This window comes from Argiope bruennichi, chromosome 7 (genome assembly GCF_947563725.1).
Source record: "Argiope bruennichi chromosome 7, qqArgBrue1.1, whole genome shotgun sequence".
NCBI lineage: Eukaryota > Metazoa > Arthropoda > Arachnida > Araneae > Araneidae > Argiope > Argiope bruennichi.
In genome coordinates this window covers 105,599,880-105,618,328 of record NC_079157.1, presented here as the reverse complement: position 1 = coordinate 105,618,328, position 18,449 = coordinate 105,599,880, and the positions used below count along the sequence as shown (strand labels likewise).

General features: G+C 25.5%; 1 protein-coding gene across 2 annotated transcripts in view; it reads left to right on the top strand.

Annotated features, from left to right (window-relative positions):
* The first annotated feature begins 538 nt into the window (after window positions 1-538).
* Window positions 539-18,449, top strand: part of LOC129975849 (polyphosphoinositide phosphatase-like) — a 39,384-nt gene continuing 21,473 nt past the window's right edge. Inside the window, exons 1-12 of one of the 2 annotated variants that reach the window (XM_056089097.1) lie at window positions 539-820; window positions 1,867-1,965; window positions 2,364-2,487; window positions 6,486-6,642; window positions 9,351-9,401; window positions 9,726-9,906; window positions 11,234-11,372; window positions 12,419-12,547; window positions 13,502-13,602; window positions 14,680-14,842; window positions 15,872-16,103; window positions 17,187-17,445. In XM_056089097.1, coding sequence (XP_055945072.1) covers window positions 746-820; window positions 1,867-1,965; window positions 2,364-2,487; window positions 6,486-6,642; window positions 9,351-9,401; window positions 9,726-9,906; window positions 11,234-11,372; window positions 12,419-12,547; window positions 13,502-13,602; window positions 14,680-14,842; window positions 15,872-16,103; window positions 17,187-17,445 — 1,710 coding nt within the window. In that variant the 5' untranslated portion in view covers window positions 539-745. The remainder of the gene's footprint in view (window positions 821-1,866; window positions 1,966-2,363; window positions 2,488-6,485; window positions 6,643-9,350; window positions 9,402-9,725; window positions 9,907-11,233; window positions 11,373-12,418; window positions 12,548-13,501; window positions 13,603-14,679; window positions 14,843-15,871; window positions 16,104-17,186; window positions 17,446-18,449) is intronic. The other variant, XM_056089098.1, reaches the window with a different exon arrangement.

Genomic DNA, 18,449 nt, shown 5'->3' with positions numbered 1-18,449 from the left:
ATAACTACAATTTCAGCAAAAAACATTGAAATATAAGTGCAGTAAGTATTGTTCAAAAGTTTTTGCAGAATCAATATTTAATTTTGTTTTCACCGCCATCATTCACTCCTATGGGCTAAACAGCCTTACTGTTTATATTCAAATTCAAAATCTTACAATTACAAAAAAAATAGACCATGATATTCACCGCTTTATATATATATATATATATATATATATATATATTATATAAATTTTGAAAGATAATTCTCTTTGAAATATTCTCTGAAATAATTCTTGATCGCAAAGATTCCCATATTTTATTTATTTTTTCATTTTAGCAAATTGAGATCCTACAAAGTTCAATTTACAGTTATATTTTTGGTTTCATTTTAAAATCGAATATCTCTGGTTATGATTTTAACTTGTTTTTCGAACGAATAGTTTGATATTTAGAGTAATCGAATCAGTGTGGACGAATCTCGATTTTTGGAAACCAGTCAGCGGAATTTTCCAAAGAAAGATTCGTTTTAACGGATTATGTTTATGAAGAGTTTCAATTTCTGCTTTACTTGAGAACTTCAAAGTTTCGGAATACGCCGAGTAATGTTTAGATTTCAGCACATTTTATTATCAAAAATTTTTAGAAAGTGTTTTTCAAAATGCTTAAAAACTCGAATGAGTTTTATTTAGAATATTTCGATTTAATTTTATACATATGAAACTTCTCAATCTTTGTTCCTGAATATTTCATGAATATCCGAAAATGACTACCAAATCAGCAGTTGCTTTTCCTATCGTCAGTTTAGTTCAAAAAATTATTCTCTACAAAACTAAAACAGTAGGTTTCTCATTTGGTTACTATTAATTAGCATGCTCATTTGATCTTGTTTTGAAACTTTCGTATCTTTTACGATATCCAGTTGAATTTAAACACTAAAAGTAGAAATAGTTGATCTAATTTATATGTGTGTGTGTGTGTGTGTATAAATTATTTTTGTTTTTAGTGTTTTTATTTCATTCAATATTGCAACTTATTAACGAATAAGTATTTATTTAATGATCAAGCAGTAAAATTTGAACAAATCTTTATGTTTTCTTAAATAATTTTTATTATATAACTTGCATTGAATTTGAAATTAATTGAAAAATGTTTCGGTTAGTTAATAAATGGTGATTAATATGATGATTGGTACTGTATATATATTTATATTGAATTATCTATATTATCCTCTTGACACTTTTAATTCTCTATATTCTAAACTGATACTTCTATTAAATGAATACTTTTTTCGGGGACCCATCTAAAAATCTGTAAGGTGATATTTGTAGTTTCCACATAGTTTTTGCGTACTTTTCCGTTAGTTGGGCGCAAATGTCACCAATTGTGAACCAAATGCAAATTTGACATGAGAAATGTGGTAGAATTCTACATTATTTGGCAACTTTTCACTTGCACCCGGCTAACATAAAAGTACCAGTTTTTGTATTGAATATTTGCATGTGCACACAGTTTAAATTTAGTTTATAAAAAAAAATTCTTTAATACAATGCATGAAAGGAATTCACTATAACCTTGTTAAAGTCAATATAAAATTCACATAATCTGAATGCTTCTATTCTTTGTATTTTTACATTTGATGTGCAGTCTGTAATTATTAGCTTATTACGAATTTAATTATTACTTATGTTTATTAATTTATTTCTAATTAAATAATTTACTATAAATTTAAGCTGACTTAATTCATAAATAAGTTTTATGATCTGAGCTGTACTTAATCATATGCATTTTAAAAATATTTCCAGTTTTTTTTCAGTTTTGTCTTTTGGTGCTTTTGTTGTCCTTTTTATTATATCAGCTAATGAACATTCTGCTTCTATTGACAGAGATTCTACCTAGTAGGATGTAACAATACTGAAAGCAAATTCCGTGTCCTGAAGATTGATCGGACAGAAACTAAAGAGCTAAATGTTGTGGATGATAAGGTCTGGTGAAATATTATCTAATTTGATTATAAGTTTTGAATTAAAAAATATATTTAATAGATAAATTTTGTACAAAAAGTAAAAATAGAAAAGATTAATTTTTATTAATAAATTTTTTTTAATTCTTTCTATAATGAATTGATGTTATTACACATATTAAAAAATAGAAAGATATTTTTTTAATAAGCAAATTTTTTTCCATTTTTTTTCTTTTTTGTTTCCTTTCTTTTTTAATAAAGTTTTAATTTTAAGTTAAGCATTATTTAAATGTTTTAAAGTTTTTTAGCATTATTTTTTCAGTGTCAACATTTATCACTAGCAAAACCATTGTTAAAATTTGTCAACTCACCTGTAATAGAACAAAAATGTTCTTTTCTTAAGATTTCAAAATTCCTTAGGTTGAGTACAGCAAACGAGAGATCAGGGACTTGTTGAATATGATTAAGTGTGGTAATAGATCTAAGCAAGGACAAAAGTTTGTAACTGATTTAAAAGGGACTATATCATCCTTTGGAATTGTAGGTATGTAAGATTTTATATTTGTTTTATATTATTAAAGAAAACTGCATCAAAATTTCAGTTGGCTTACTTTTTCATTTTATAATGCAAGTTTTACTTATTATTTTTCCCATAATGATTAAAAAACATATTTGACTAGCAAAACAAACATTTTTTCATTATTTTTTTTATCAAATTTAAGTGATAACAGATTGATTTTTTATAGTTTCAATCATAATTATTTGCGTACAACCATAATTATTATAAATATAATCAAAATTAGTTAATATTAGTAATTCTAGCTGCTGTGTGTTTCCCTTATATAAATTTTTGAACTTGCTCTAAAATTAAATTATGAGGATGGTTTATATATGGATTGGTTAATATCATGTAAAAAATACGAACATTTTCATTAGCTAGGTGTAAATGAGGATTGGTCATATGAAGAATTTATCGAAAAATGCCAAACAGCCATGTTTTTTTTAAAACTTTCCACAAACACATTTCTCTGTAACTTGAAATATGATGTATAAAAATTTGTCTTTCCTCTCATTAAAAAAATAAAATAAATAAGTGGTAAATATATATATATATATATATATATATATAAAGACTAGCATGCATACAAGGCAGCAATTGGGAAAAAAGAATTTCTTGCTTCTGATAGATTTACCAGAGTTAAGCTATCGCTGTTGATATCTTGGGTTTTACTTTTTTAGCAATTCCATTGGAAAATGTTTCACACATTTTTCATTTACCTATATTTTTTGCTTGTAGAAAAAAATCTGAAAATCGTGGTTTTTTTAAAAAAAAATATTTCTTTTTAATACTGGTTTTGGATTTTGTGTAAAGTTTTGAAGGAAAATTTAGCTTATATAAAGATTAACTTATATTTGGCAATTTGCTGTAACAATCCTAACTAATAAATTGTAATAGTCTTAAATATGACTCCAGTGTATTAAGAGATTGCTTTATGCGAATGGAGTTTAAATTTAAATACCAATAATCAGTGCTCTAGAAGAAAGTACTCATTTTGATTTGAGATGGTAAAAACCTTTGCTTTTTTAAATGTTGGTGATTGCTAAATATAAGTCATGTGAGAACATAATGCTGTTTACTTATTGAATTGACATAATAAAAATTAATGTTCTCGCAGGATAATTTGAAATTTGCGATAGCAGATTTCAATTTTTTTTAATTTAGTTTTATACAGCTTTTGCTGTAGTTCTAAATACATGAGAAACACATTTCATATCATTAATTTATGATGTGGCATTTTTTTTATAAATTATCAACTTAAATTCTATAGTGTTAATTAAAAATATGCTTAAATTATGTGATTAGTCTCTATTTAAGGATTTTTCTAATTTCCACCTTGTGCCATACCATGATTCAATTTTTCTTTTAAAAATTCTCCTAGAATATATTTTCTACAATTTCTGTGCCTTTCCCTGTTGCAAAATGTTCCTTTATCACTGCATCAGATCTTAATTATCTGTCTATTTTTGCAGTGTTGTAGGAATTTGCATCTAAAAATAATAAAGGAGAATGTATGTGTATTAGCTCTGCAGGCCAAATCATATGGCCAAGAGCTATTAAACTTGACACTCATAAATTTAGGATGTTAGAAATGTGCTCCTCGGTGCAATTTTTTGAAATTTTGATAAAAAATTAGCCGAGATTTTGATGTCTTTCTTCAATAACTAATAAAAATATTACTACATAAAAATTATTTTTACACCATTTAAAAACTCAAAAATTATTTTTTGAATGATATTAATTTAGGTATCGTAAGATTGTTTGTCTTTTTTTTTTAATTTAAAAAATATTTCTAAGTATATTTAACAAGCTTGATGAGTTCTAAATAGTGTTTTGATTTTTATAAATGACACCCATATTGTCTCCATTACTGTTACTAGCATTTCATGCTGGTTTTTTTTCTCCTACTATTGATGAATAAAATATAAAGATTTGACTTGTTATCCATATTCAGTAGGTTTCTCTTTAACCCTTTGCAGTGTGCTACCTTTTAAATTTCCAACTCAAACAAAAAAAAGTTGTATGTGATCTATTTAGACCTAAAGGATCCTACAGGTTAAATTTCGTGGGGATTCTATTCACCATTTTGATTCTGTAAGTGTTCTATCAGCTAGAATACTGTGCACCTCTGGGTCTCTGAAAAGTGAAAAGAAGTAAGCATTGCAGTGAAATATAAAAATGAATAAAATCTCTTGCATTTGGATAAAAAAATACTACTTTATACCTGTGTAACAGATTTAGCGTGGTTAAAGAGGCATGCTTGGATTCGCTATTTGAAGGTAATGAATGAAGCATTTTTAGTACTTTAGACAAACTTAATTGTTCTCTCCAAGTCAGTTTCATTGCAGTTAATTGGCAATAAAAAGTTAACAACAATTATATTTAAAATATATACTTTTTAATTATATATATATAATTAAAAAGTACAATATATGTGATTATATAAAACTATGTTAGAGAAACTCAAAATAATGAATAGAAAAATCCATGCAGCTTTGAGTATAAATGACCAAAGCTACTAATAAAAAATTACAAAACTTAGTAGAGTAAGGGTCGATCATTTCCAAAAATTCTAATCCTTCCAAACAATATTCTTTGAATTGAGTTCGTTTTTCATTAAACAGAGAGAACAGAAAATTATTACACAGATTTCTCTTTTTGTCATAGCATTCCACCACATAACATGATCTGCACAATGTTCCAGCTGATGGAAGCACCTAATTTTATCTAATGATTGTATATATGCTTTCTCTTTTAAAGAATTTAAAAATATATAGAGTAAATAGTTTGATACAACAACAAAATAATGTTGAAACTTTATTTCAACTATTATGTTTTACTAGAAAAAAAATTAACAAAATTCCTTGAAAAAAAATAGTTTTTTACATAGCATACTGTCAACTTGAAATTATGGATCTGCTTGGTTTAAATTGGCATTTATTATTAAAAAAGAGGATCAAAAGTGAATCCTAAATTTATTTTTTTCATTTATAATTGAATTTAATGATTTTAGAAATGCAAAAGGTTAAAACAGGCTTTTAATAAAAAGATTTTTATTATTATGACAATTATAGCTAAGATCAAAAGTAAGCAAAAAGGAATTTTTAAAAAAAGTTTGTATATTTTTAAAGCTTTTTTTGTATTATTACTACTTTAATTTGACATTTTCTTTATTATATTATGCTGAATCTTTTTCATTAAATTGATAATATTTTTATTGAATAATTCTATGATATATTGTATGAATCGTAAATTATATTTTGTATTATATACAAACATACATATATATTATACTTATCTCTTTTCTTATATTTTTTGCAAACATGCTTGGATTTAAAAAGAATTTTATTGGATTAGTTGAAGTTTAATCATTTCTTCTTTAAAACTAAATTTTAGGTGAAGTAACAGAAAATTAAAGAAGTGTATAGCACAACGAAAATAATTGTATACAGCTTCTAAAATAGTATAAATTACAAGTGTAAAAAGTATTTTGCTGCAGTTAAGAGTTATATAATGCTAAGTATCATAAAAAAGATTCAAATGAAACTATACATGGTCATTATTCTCAGATATTAGAGGTGGTTAGCATAGAATAAAATCTGACAATCTTGGACATGGTCTATTATGTCTCGGTCAAAAGAAATTAGTAGCAAGAGCAACATTTATTTCAACATTTATATTTTATTTTAAAATATTTGGAATTCTTTTCTTTGCACAAAAGTAAAAAGTAAAAAATAATAATAATCTTACTAGTATTATTCTGGTTATCTTGATTATAAAAGACTGTATAATTTAATAAGTTTTTAAGAAACTCATGAATAACCTTTATTATTTTAATGCCCAATCTCCGTTTTGCTTGTTATAATTCAAATTGGTTCAAGTGAATTTCTGCATACAACAGGAAAATGAAGAATTATGCTATTATATATTGATTATAATGGTTTGAATATGCTTACTGAAATAGCTTTTCATTTTTATTTTAGGTTTTGTTAAATTTTTAGAAGGTTATTATCTCATATTAATTACTAAGCGAAAAAGAGTTGCTTATATTGGTCACCATACAATATATAAAATTCAGGATACATGTATGGTTTACATTCCAAATGATGGCGAAAAAAATATGCATCCTCATGAAGCAAAGTATGTTGTAATTTTTATCAATGCATTAATTTATTTATATGGCCTTTATTTTCATCTATATTTTTAGAATAAATATTATTAGAATAATTTAAATGTCCTCAATGTCATTATATTATATTTATCTTATATTGTGTTACATATTAAATCATATCATTACATCTGATTATCTATAGCACAATGTAGACTGAAAAAAGGAAATGGTTGAGCCATTCATTAGGAATTTAATTTCAAAGATTTATTGTGAGATGTTTGAAGAAAATCACATGATACTGAATATCTCTCTGTTATTAGAAAAAAATCCATACTGCAAATGTGTTCGATTATATTAAGACAAACCGATAAAAGTTCATATTTTTATTTAAAATATCCGCAATTCAATATTGGAAAAAATATTAAGTAAGAATGTTAACAATTTTATTGCAAAAATTAGATATATGTAAATAATTTATTAATTATGTAATGACATAATTGCATAACAGAAATTTGAATGGCAATGTAAAATAAAATACTACTAAGTGACGTTTTTTCATTGTTTTATGCTGCAGATTTAAAGTTATTATATCAAAAGTTTATTTTACCCCGATTAATTTTTTATTTTATTAAAAATTTGCATTTCAGAGGGTTGAAACTAAGTTTGTAGTTTGACATGCATACTTATCAAATGCAATTTACTGGTATAAAGCTACTACAAATTTATAATAACAAATTATATAGATTTGCAGAAATGATAAATGAGTGCTAATAAATAGGATAAGAAATAAGGGATGCTTTCACAATAATCAAAACTTTATCCTTAACCCATTCAGGATCATGATCACAGATATGTGATCATGCGATTTTCCCTTCACATATGACACACAGTATCATATATAAGACGAGCCTTTTCGTCTCTATCTGATCATGATTATGCTGGTGTGATTTCTATTTGGAACATTTTGTTTAAATTTTTAAACAACACTAGATAGCGGTTGAAGTTCATTACAATTTTTAATAATATCTCGCAGAGTGCTGACCTTCAATATATGCCTTCGGTTCCTAGTTTTTTTTAACATTTAAAAAATTTATTTTGATGTATTTAAACGTCAACAATTGCACATGATCAGTTCTTTCGAGAGAATTAGACATTTAAAGGGCCATGATTTATTTTGCTCTGAGTTTATGTTTATATTTTTACTGAGTGGGAAAATATTGGAATGCTTTATTGGTATATGTAGGAATTAATTTGTTTTTTGCAGTTTCAGGTTCACTACCTAGTTTCTTATTTGTTTTTAATCGGTTTTATTTTGCTTACCATGACAAGAAAAGTGAAATAGCAGTCAAATTTTATGGCATTTAACCTTCATATGTAGACATTGGTTTCTAATCTCTATTTCTAGATCTGTTAGATTTATCAGTATAAACAAATGGCTCGCTAAAAGTGAACATGCAGTTTAAAGACACTCCGCAATTCTTGTTGATTGCTTTTTTATATTTTTTTTATTATTACTAGGAGAGTATGGGAAAGTGCGTTCAGTTGACTATTGCTGGGGTTGCAAATTTTATATTTATAACTTTATTTTCATCTATATAGTATTTGTTTTCATGGGTACAGTTAAAACTTGAATACTTTGCTTGTTTCATTTATTTCTATTAATGTAATAGTCTTTATATTAATATATATTAAGTAGTTGTATATTAAATACGTTACTTGTAAAATTGAAATCATTATATTTAAATGATTTTAAATATGTGTGATGCTCCATTTTGGAGCATTCAGTCCATCCGTGAAAGTGTTTCGTTCTCCAAACTTGGTCCTGAAGGGGTTAACAATATTAGCTTAACTATTGTTTCACATTTGTCAATCAGAAACTGAAAGAAAGAAACAAGCATACAGTTTCTTTTTCTTCTTCCTGTAACAAATATGTTTTATTCTATATATGTTTATTACTAACGGTAAATGTAAAACTTCTGTGTAATCTCTGGTGTGAAAATTATCACATAGTTAACAGATAATTTATCATAAAATGGAGCTAATAGATAAATTATCATTAAAATAATCTTAAATAAAAGAAATAATTTTTTTTACTACCATTTTTTCCTGTAAACAATTTTTTAAACTTCTTGAAGCTGTGGATTAATTATAACTCATACCTGTTATTTTGATTCTCATTAAAATCTGAAGCAACATTTTCTGGTTCTCTCTTTACAATCTTATTATCATATATAAAAAGTTATACAATATATATTAATATCTTCATGAAAAATTCAGGAATTTCTTTACAATTCAGATTAACAAAATACTATTAACATTTTGAAATTAACTATTCGATCTAAAGCTTTTTCAACTTAGAAGATTAGTTTTTATTTACTGCATTTGTAAGCTCTAAAAAAATAATTAACTCGCCTTTTTGGCTTCAATACATGTTATACATGGAGAAAAGCATATTCTTAAGAGAGACTTGGAGAATAAACATATTATTAAGAGAAAATAAATAAAGTTTTAAAAGCATATATGTATGAAAAATATTTTTTATTTTGTATATTGAACTTTTTGATTAATCTTTATTTAATAATATTAAGAGTTTAAAGGAATTTAATTTTTTTCTATCAATTTTAGCTTAATTTATGTTTATTTTGTAATATTATATTTATTATTAAAATGTTATTTACACATTTAAAAAATTTTTGCCTCTACCAGTTTTTATTTTCTCATGTTTATTTTTTTCTAGATATGTCAAGTTATTTCAAAGTATGGATTTGTCTAGTGATTTCTATTTCAGGTAGGCCTAATTTAATAAGCACTTAAGGCTAAAGTATATAATTTTTTATTTATTTTTCCGAATTTTTAAAATATGTTTTTAAATGTTAAAACAAATTTTTGGTATTAGGGTTACATATGATTTCTAGTGTTATATTATTAAATGTTATATATGTAATGTTAATGTAACTAATGAAATCAAGATTAAGTTTCTTAGGCATTTTTACAGAATTAATTTGACTGTTTTTTTTTTGTCAATTTATTAAATTATCTGACTTATTTTTCACTTAAAAGATGTAGTTTTCTATTGTGTAATATTTTACTGAATTTTTATTGATTTTTTTAGCTATAGTTATGACTTAACTCACACTCTGCAATATAATATGGCTGTGTTAAGAGAACTCTCTTCCTTCAATGTCTCTCAGGATGTTGACCAATCCAAAAGTACACCATTTTGGGATCCACAATTGAAAACTATTGAAGGAGCACCTGAGGAAATAGCCGACAATTTCCTTGAAAGCTTAAGAGTAAGATTTGTTTTTGTATAATATTATATTTTTATTATCATTTATATATTTATTCTTATATTTTTTTATTATAAAATTATTTGTATATTGGCCTGAGTAACTTTTATCCAAGTTAATGTCTTTTAAAAGTTGTTGATTTTTATAAATAGTTTGAATTCCAAACTATGAAAGGTCACATTGTGTTTCTGTTACTGTGGATGATAAATTATCTGCTTTAAACTGTGTTTTAATCTTCTGTTTAAACTGACTTGATTTTATTGAACTGATTGAGTTGACTTGCTGTTCATTTTGGTCCTATCTTTCATTCTGTCTCCTTTATATATATGTGTGTGTGTTTGTGAGAATTTTCTCTTATTTTTCTTTTTACTCTTTGCTCCCATTCAATTTATAATTGAAAAGATTTAAATGCTTGTTAGTTTAATTTTATTAAAATTTTGCCAATTTATTGAACTACTATATACGACACCAAACTTTGTTATGAGTCTTAATCTAAAAATTTGAATTGATTTAATTGCTTCCTAAATGGGGTTGTAGAATAACCATGTGGGTGCCAAAATTTTAACAGAACCTTTCAAAATCCTCAATATTTTTAAATGCAATTTTATTATTTTATTAATTTAAAATATTTTATTAGAATTTGTGAAATAACTATCTTAAATTTAGCATTATTTATTGCTAACTGTCTGTGTGGACTAGCAGATTCACTATGGATTAATTGCATATAATTTCTTATGCATATTTTAATAGTCCTTTCAACAGTATTTTTAAACATTAAATGGGGATAAGGTATGTTAATTTAATAGTCTTAAACTTAATTTTTAATTATTTATATGAAAGTTTTTTTGTGGAGTCCAGTACTTTGATGCCTTTGTGCCATTAAAAATGCAATTGTCTTTGTAATTCATCTTTTAATTGTTGATGGTATTGAGACTTCACTTTGATTCTATATGTAAATTTAGCAAATAATAAACAGTATCTATTTTTCTGAGCCTTTTAATCAGGGCAAAAATTTATTCAGTAAAATAATTAGCATTTCTTTTTAATTTAGAGAAAAATTGCATAATAGCTTAATTGGTTACCATTAAAAATTTATTTTTTATTAGTCTTATTAGTTTCTGATGGTCATTTCTTTGTTTCTATATCTAGGAATCAGATTATGAAATTTCTAGATAAGGAAAAAATGTGTTTGCCTATTAATGTTTGATGGTAATTTTAAAAAAAATTAGAAACTCATTAATTATTATATCAAATAAAGCATATATACTTGATACATTTCTTTCAAACTAAGATGTTCAGTTTTAAAATATTCTGTTTTTTTTTTAAACAGAATTCTGTTGATAAAGACAGTCCAATCAAAGCAAGGGGCAGCACTGGGTCATCTCAATTTGATAATTCATCAGATGGTGATGCTGTATGGTCAGAACTAAGATCTAATGAAGACTTAGTTGCTTTACCTAAAGAAACTGGTGTGTTCATTTACAACTTTTTATTATAATTTTTATCATCACAATATTTTTTTATCAAATATAGGAGAAAGTCTTAATTAAAACCCATTTAATTTCTAAATTCATTAACTTCACTTGCACATTTCTTAATACATAACATATTGCTGTAAAGGAAACAACTATGTTCTTGAAACACCTTATGTGAATATATCATTTAACTATTTTGAAATCATCACTATAATTTTAAAAGTGTTTCTTTATAATTGTTTGTCTTGCAGCACACTGTATTTATTTTAAATGAAAGATTAAAAAGAAGAAGAAGAAGAAGAAGAAATAATAAAATGATACTTTTAAAAGTAACTTCTCACAAATTTTGAGAGTAATCTAAGTATATTTATAAGCTTCAAATGGCAAATTTCGAAAAATGTACTATTGTTGTTCCAAAATAGATTTAATTTATAAATATTGCAATATTTTATAATACATCTGTTGTATTTCAATCTTTTAAGAATTTTTTTAAAATTATATTTAAATATTATGAGGTATCCCTAATAAAGAAATATAATTTGTTTATCAGTTTGGCTCAGAAAGTTTTGGGTTTAAATTAATGATATTTATACAATAGCTCAATTATATCAATAAGTTTACTCCTTTATGTACTTTTTACATATTATATATATAAAAATGAAGGAAAAAAGAGTCTTGCATTTTAAATAGAAAACTTTAACCTTTAATATTTTTTTTATTTAATTTTGCGATTTGAAATTATGATTTCTAAAAAATTATTAGATTTGAATGTATGTAGTTATTGGAAATATGAATATATTTATTATATCCCATCCGCATTTTTCTTTTAATAAATAAATATTATATATGATTATTAATATTTTTTGAAAGAATTTTGTTTGTGGTTCTTATTTAATTTACAAATAGAATTAATAATTTGGAACTGATATGTTTCTATGAAATTTTAATAAATTTGATTTTTGATGTGATAAAACCTTAATAATATGCTTATTTTTAAATAACTTTCAATCAAAAATTATTCCTTATTGTGTAATTATTAGGACAGACTAACTATGGTGTGAAAGTAAAACCACATTTAAGATTTGTATGGAATTCTCACTTATTGGATATGGTTGATTTACACCCAGACTGGCTTCTGTATATAACTCATGGTTTTGTTGGTCAATCTAGTATCCTTTTGAAGCATGCTTATTGTTGTGATAAAGTTTTACATTATTTTTATAATTAATTACTATAATCTTTAATTATGATTGTGTTTTAAGTAAGATAAATCTGGGTAACCAATTTTGAATGGCTGCCTCTCCATGAATAATAAAAACAATAAATTCTACCTGCATTCCAAGTCTGTTATTTATTTTTTTGTGCTTGATGTACATTATCAGAACATTAAGTGGATACTTCTATTAGATGAGATCTTAAAACTATTATAATATTCTTAGTTTGATGAAATGTAGTTAGGCAGGGGAATCAACATTTTATACATCTGTTCTTTCACTCTGCATGTCTATGATAAAAATAAATAATATTATATCACAAAAGTGTGATTTTATAGGAAAATAATTTAAGAACAGGAAAAGGGTCTTTATTTGCAGCTTGTAATAAATGTTTTTTGGTAAACCTTGACATCTGTTCTTTAAATTGTTGACTTTTAAATTAATACATGCTCATAATTTTAAGATTTATTACTTTTTAAAATAAAAAAGTGCAATATTGTTTTTTTATGACTAAATATTTGTTGATTAACAAAATATTAGTACCTTTAATATGTTCATACACACACAACAATAAACATGTAGAAAACATATATAAAAAGAAAGAAATTATAGAAAGATCATGGCATATTGTTCATTAGTAATATCTTTATTAATAATAAAGGAGAAAATGTATATATATGCATTGGCGCTGAACAGAGCAGATCATTTGAATATAAAATTTCATGCAAATATACTTTTAAGAGTAAAAATGTGCACCATTGAGCAATTTTTTTGAAATTTTTAATTAATTTGGATTAAATGAACATTGAAACTTACAATCAGATTGAATATCTTATTGAAATATCCTTCAATTCTAACATAAGATCATGGTATCTTGCTTAAAAATAGTAAAATCTTAACAAAATTCAGATTTAAGTATTTATGGACATTCCATCTATTTAACGCTTATTGCTCGGCGCTCACAATTTTTTGCTGGAACAAGATTTTTAAAGAGAGGAACTAATGATAAAGTAAGTATCTTTAATTAATGAATAAAAAATTATTTAACTTTTATTATATTATATAGTAAGAAAATATGACATAATTAAAATACTACAATTGATGTATCTTCCCATATCCAATAACTTTTAATACAGGCAATGAAGTACTATTTTCTTGATATGAATACTTCAGCTATGTAAACTTACTTATCTTAAACATTTTCAATCAAGTTCTAAACAAATAAAAAATAAATGAAATATCAAAATATCTTATGCAACTTATATTTCTAATGCAATAAATTTACAGGATTTACTCTAAAATAAACTGCTTTTGTTTGAGAAAAAAAAAAGAATATATATTTTATGTTAATACTTTCTAAAACGGAAAAACTAATTATGAATATGATCATAAATAAATTAAAAGCAAAATTCTATGATAAAGTCTTTTAAGATATTAGTGAATGAAAATGGCATTCATTTAAATGCATTTCGAATGGGAGTGGAAACTATTGGTGAAAGGAGGGGAGGAGGGATCCTTACTCTTATCTTATATCAGATTAAAAACAAAATAAGTGTTCTTCTAAGATAAATAATCATGACTTAGTAGTTTTTAGAATATAAAAAATATATATATATTTCATCTAGTATGGTGGATTTGAGTCTTATTAATCATAAAATAAGGCCCAACTGTTTAAATTTAGATTTCATGTTTCATTAAAACTTATACAGGAATATTATTTACAGTTCCTGGCTATAAACTCACCATATTTAGCAATTATTTTTAATACTGAAAGTCTCACTGTGATTGTTTACATGATCTCTAACTTTTCAGATTAAACTGAAAAATCATTGTCTTATAACCAATGTAGTTTAGAAATTTGTTATGTCACAAACATCCCCAGTGTGCTGCTACTCTTACTTCTAGAAAAACAATTAATACTCAATTTTCATTAGAGGATGAGCAGTTGATAATACATTATTATGAGAAAAAGATAAAATTTGCCTTTTTTAAAAATGTATTTTGTATTATTGTATTTTATATTTTTGAGAGATTTATTAAAATATTTTTTCTTTCAAACCTCATTATTTTAATATATTACTTCACAGGGTGATGTTGCAAATGAAGTGGAAACTGAACAAATAGTATTTGATTCTTCTGTCTCTCTTCTGAATGTTGGCAACTTCACATCTTTTGTCCAAATGAGGGGTTCTATTCCCTCTCAATGGTCTCAAGATATTTCCAAGATGGTTCCTAAACCTCCAATTACTTGTAGGTATCTTTACTAATGTTGTAATTTTCATGTCATATATTTCAAAGCGTGCATGCATACACACAATTAATAAAAAAAAATATATCTGCAAATCATTATATTAATAATTTAACTTTGGATTTTGTATTTCATAGAAGATATTAAATGAGTGATTAAAAAATGGCAATATTGCTAACTTTTTTTCATATAGAATAACACCTATGTTGTAGCAGTAAATATTTTTTATCATTGTTAACATCTTGGTTCATATGCTGTATCAGTAAGTTATTAGGATTTCATTTATCTTACAAATCTAATCTTTTGGAATATTCAATTCTTTATGGATAATACTACTCCCTTTACTTATTGTGAAGCAACCTATATATGGGTAGCTTTATTATAAGTATGTGGAGACAAAAATAAGTAGTTCTATAAAAGATCTTTTAATACTTTCTGGTGATATGGAAGGAGGGAAGTGACACTTTCCCATTTCTTTGTCAAAATCTCCTTCTAAAGCAATTTTAGGTTCTATCTGATCATGAGCTAAAGGGTAAATTTTTAGAATTCTGATGCTTTCAAGTCTAAAGAAAATTCTTAGCTATTTATCTTTTACAATTCTCAATCTTTGTTGGAATTAATTTCTACCAAATCATTTTAACAAAGTGTGTATTAATAACACAAATAATTGATTAATAAATATTCTTAACTTTTATTCTGCTCCTTTTATGAAGTATTTATTCAATTCATATCAGAAAATGTATTAAAATCACTATTAAGCAAATAGTCTAAGCAATTATATGTTTAAATTATTTTTGTCTCCCTTTTATCTGTCGAAGTAATGACATTATTTTTTGACTTTGTTGTTATTTTTAAAAAATTATGGATAATTTTTAGAACTTAATAAGTATAATACAGTAGTCTCGATGTTACTGCAATATATATTCACAATCTTTAAAATATGTGGAATCATTAAAAAAAAATTCTACTTTAATTATTCAAGTAAAATTCTACAGCAACAAATTTTGAATTAATTTTTTTCTTTTATTTAGTGGATATTGCTGATCCATTCTGTTATGTGGCTGGTCAACATTTCAATGGACTTCTTCGACGCTATGGTTCCCCCATTATAGTCTTAAATTTGGTGAAGAAACGAGAACAAAAACGCCATGAAAGCATTTTGAGTGAAGAATTTTCTGGGGCCATTGGTTACCTTAATCAATTTCTACCTCCACAGCATCAAATTATCAACATTGGTTTTGACATGGCTCACACAAATAAAATGTATGAAGCATTTTTAATTTTTCCATCTTATTACATTTCAATATTTGTCAAGACTTATATTGTTCTCTGTAAAAAAAATTTTAATATCATCCTTTTAGTATTTCCTGCAATTTTCAGAATGCAACTATTTTAGTTTGTAACTATCTTAGAAAAATACCTCATATGGCTTCTTGTTTGGCAAATGTACTTTACTGAATGTAACAATTCTTTGAATTTCAATTTTTATACTTTTAAAATTTGTTATATAGCATTTTATTGTTATGCAAAATTCTGTTAGTGAGTGCCGCTTCAAAAATATTGAGTTATTTAATGGCAAGACCAAGTAGAGAAATTTAGCATTAGCATTATATTGTGTTAAGCAGTAGCTAAATTATGAAATATTAACACAAAGTACTAGAATTGTCTTTATTTCATTAACTGTTGTCAAAATTCTTTCATTATGTGTGTTTGGATTTAAAATTTTTAATTTTTTTTTTAATGAAAACATTCAAATTTTGAATGACTGATCAAATATACTATAGTTCACTGGAGATTAGAAGAGAATTTGCCAAATATTGTCATTATGCAGGAAAAAGAATATGAATATTAGTTTATCTTTACAACAGTTCATCTTTTCACTGTTTTAATAATTTGCTGTTCTATATATTTTAATACTTACTATATGATTGGGAGTTTTATTCGTTTAAATGTGAAACTGAAATTGTGTTTGCTTTGTAAATGTCTCTTCTGTACCTATTTTAAATTTTCTTCATATAAAGATAGGCTCAAATTGGTCATGTTTTTACAAAATTAAATAACTATGTTAAGTCTGTAGTTTTAAATCCTATATGTATGTATTTGATATCATTATCCATTTTCAACATAATATTTATGAAATTTCAGTTTCTTTTTAAAAATTTAAAAATTATAAATTAAAAATAGTAGAGCAATCACGGGTAATAATTTTATTTATTTTGTATTATTGCATTACCTTACAGCTATGTAATAAAATCTTCTTCCTTTGGAAAACTTTACCTACATATTTTTTACAACATTTATTCTTTATAATTTATAAAAATGTTTGTATAAATTTTTTTTCCCCAGGAAAGAAGCAAATGTCATGCCTCGTCTTGCTCAGATAGCTTATTGTGTTCTAAATAAAACAGGATTTTTTCATACCAGAAAAGAATTTTATTGCCAAACTATCAATCCACATATTAACAAAAAACTGTCTCTTGGTGGTCATCTGAGACCTGATGGCTCCCGGCTTCAAACGGGTATTGTGAGAGTAAATTGTGTGGATTGCTTGGATCGAACAAACACAGCTCAGTTTGCTCTTGGAAAGGCAGCTTTAGCTTTTCAGGTAATTTCTAGAACATTTATATTGGCTTATGTATATATATATATATATGTACAGTATATACTTTTACAGAAAATTCTCTTTTTGAAATTCTGTAAAATCAATTGTTTATTGTACTGGATGTATGGTGATATAGCCTAAACAGCCTCAATAACAAATAAAGATGTTCATTCACACGAAAGAATAAAACACAGCCACAACATATATAGGAAATAAACAGCAGCCCACACGTAGCTAATCCATAGTAAACAATCACATAAACAATCCATATAAAGCAACCAGACAGAACTCAATAGGAAGAGAGAGTTCACACATCTATTCTTGTCCCTCCAAATACCTGTTATTTTCCATTGTTTCCTTACTTTAGCTGTACTTGACTGTCAGTTAACTGTTATAGGATTGGCTACTCAGCACAATACTACTACTGCAGCTTCAATACTAGACTCCAAGATTCAGCACATGACTTAATCCTCTAGTCTCTTGACTCTCTAGTCTCTCAACGCTGATTGATGAGTGATCCAATTTCATCAATGCTTATTAACTAAATGACTGACTTGAGTTTGGTTTACTGACCATTTATTAGTTCCGAGACAGAATACTGAAAATTCTCAAAATGTGGATATAATTTGCTTGTTATTGGGCCCTCTTGCCAAAATTCCTGGTTATTGTAGAATCTACCATATAATCACCAAGTCTGAGGGTCACTGATTGAACATGCATTCAGTATCCAATAAAGCTGTCTGTAAAACTGTCTTTCTTACGATTGAATTAACTGTGCTGGAAAGCAGCATTACAGATTCCTAACAATATATATTCATAAACTGGATAATATGAATATGTTGCTTAGGGTTAATATTTTTACTAATAAAAAGTTACTGTTTAATTTATTGTAATGAATCTTCACTAATATCATCCTCCTTATATGGCAGTATTTGTGGGTAAAATTTAATGAAATTATATAACTGATACAGATGTGATAGTTGTCAGATATCAAAAATTACAATCAT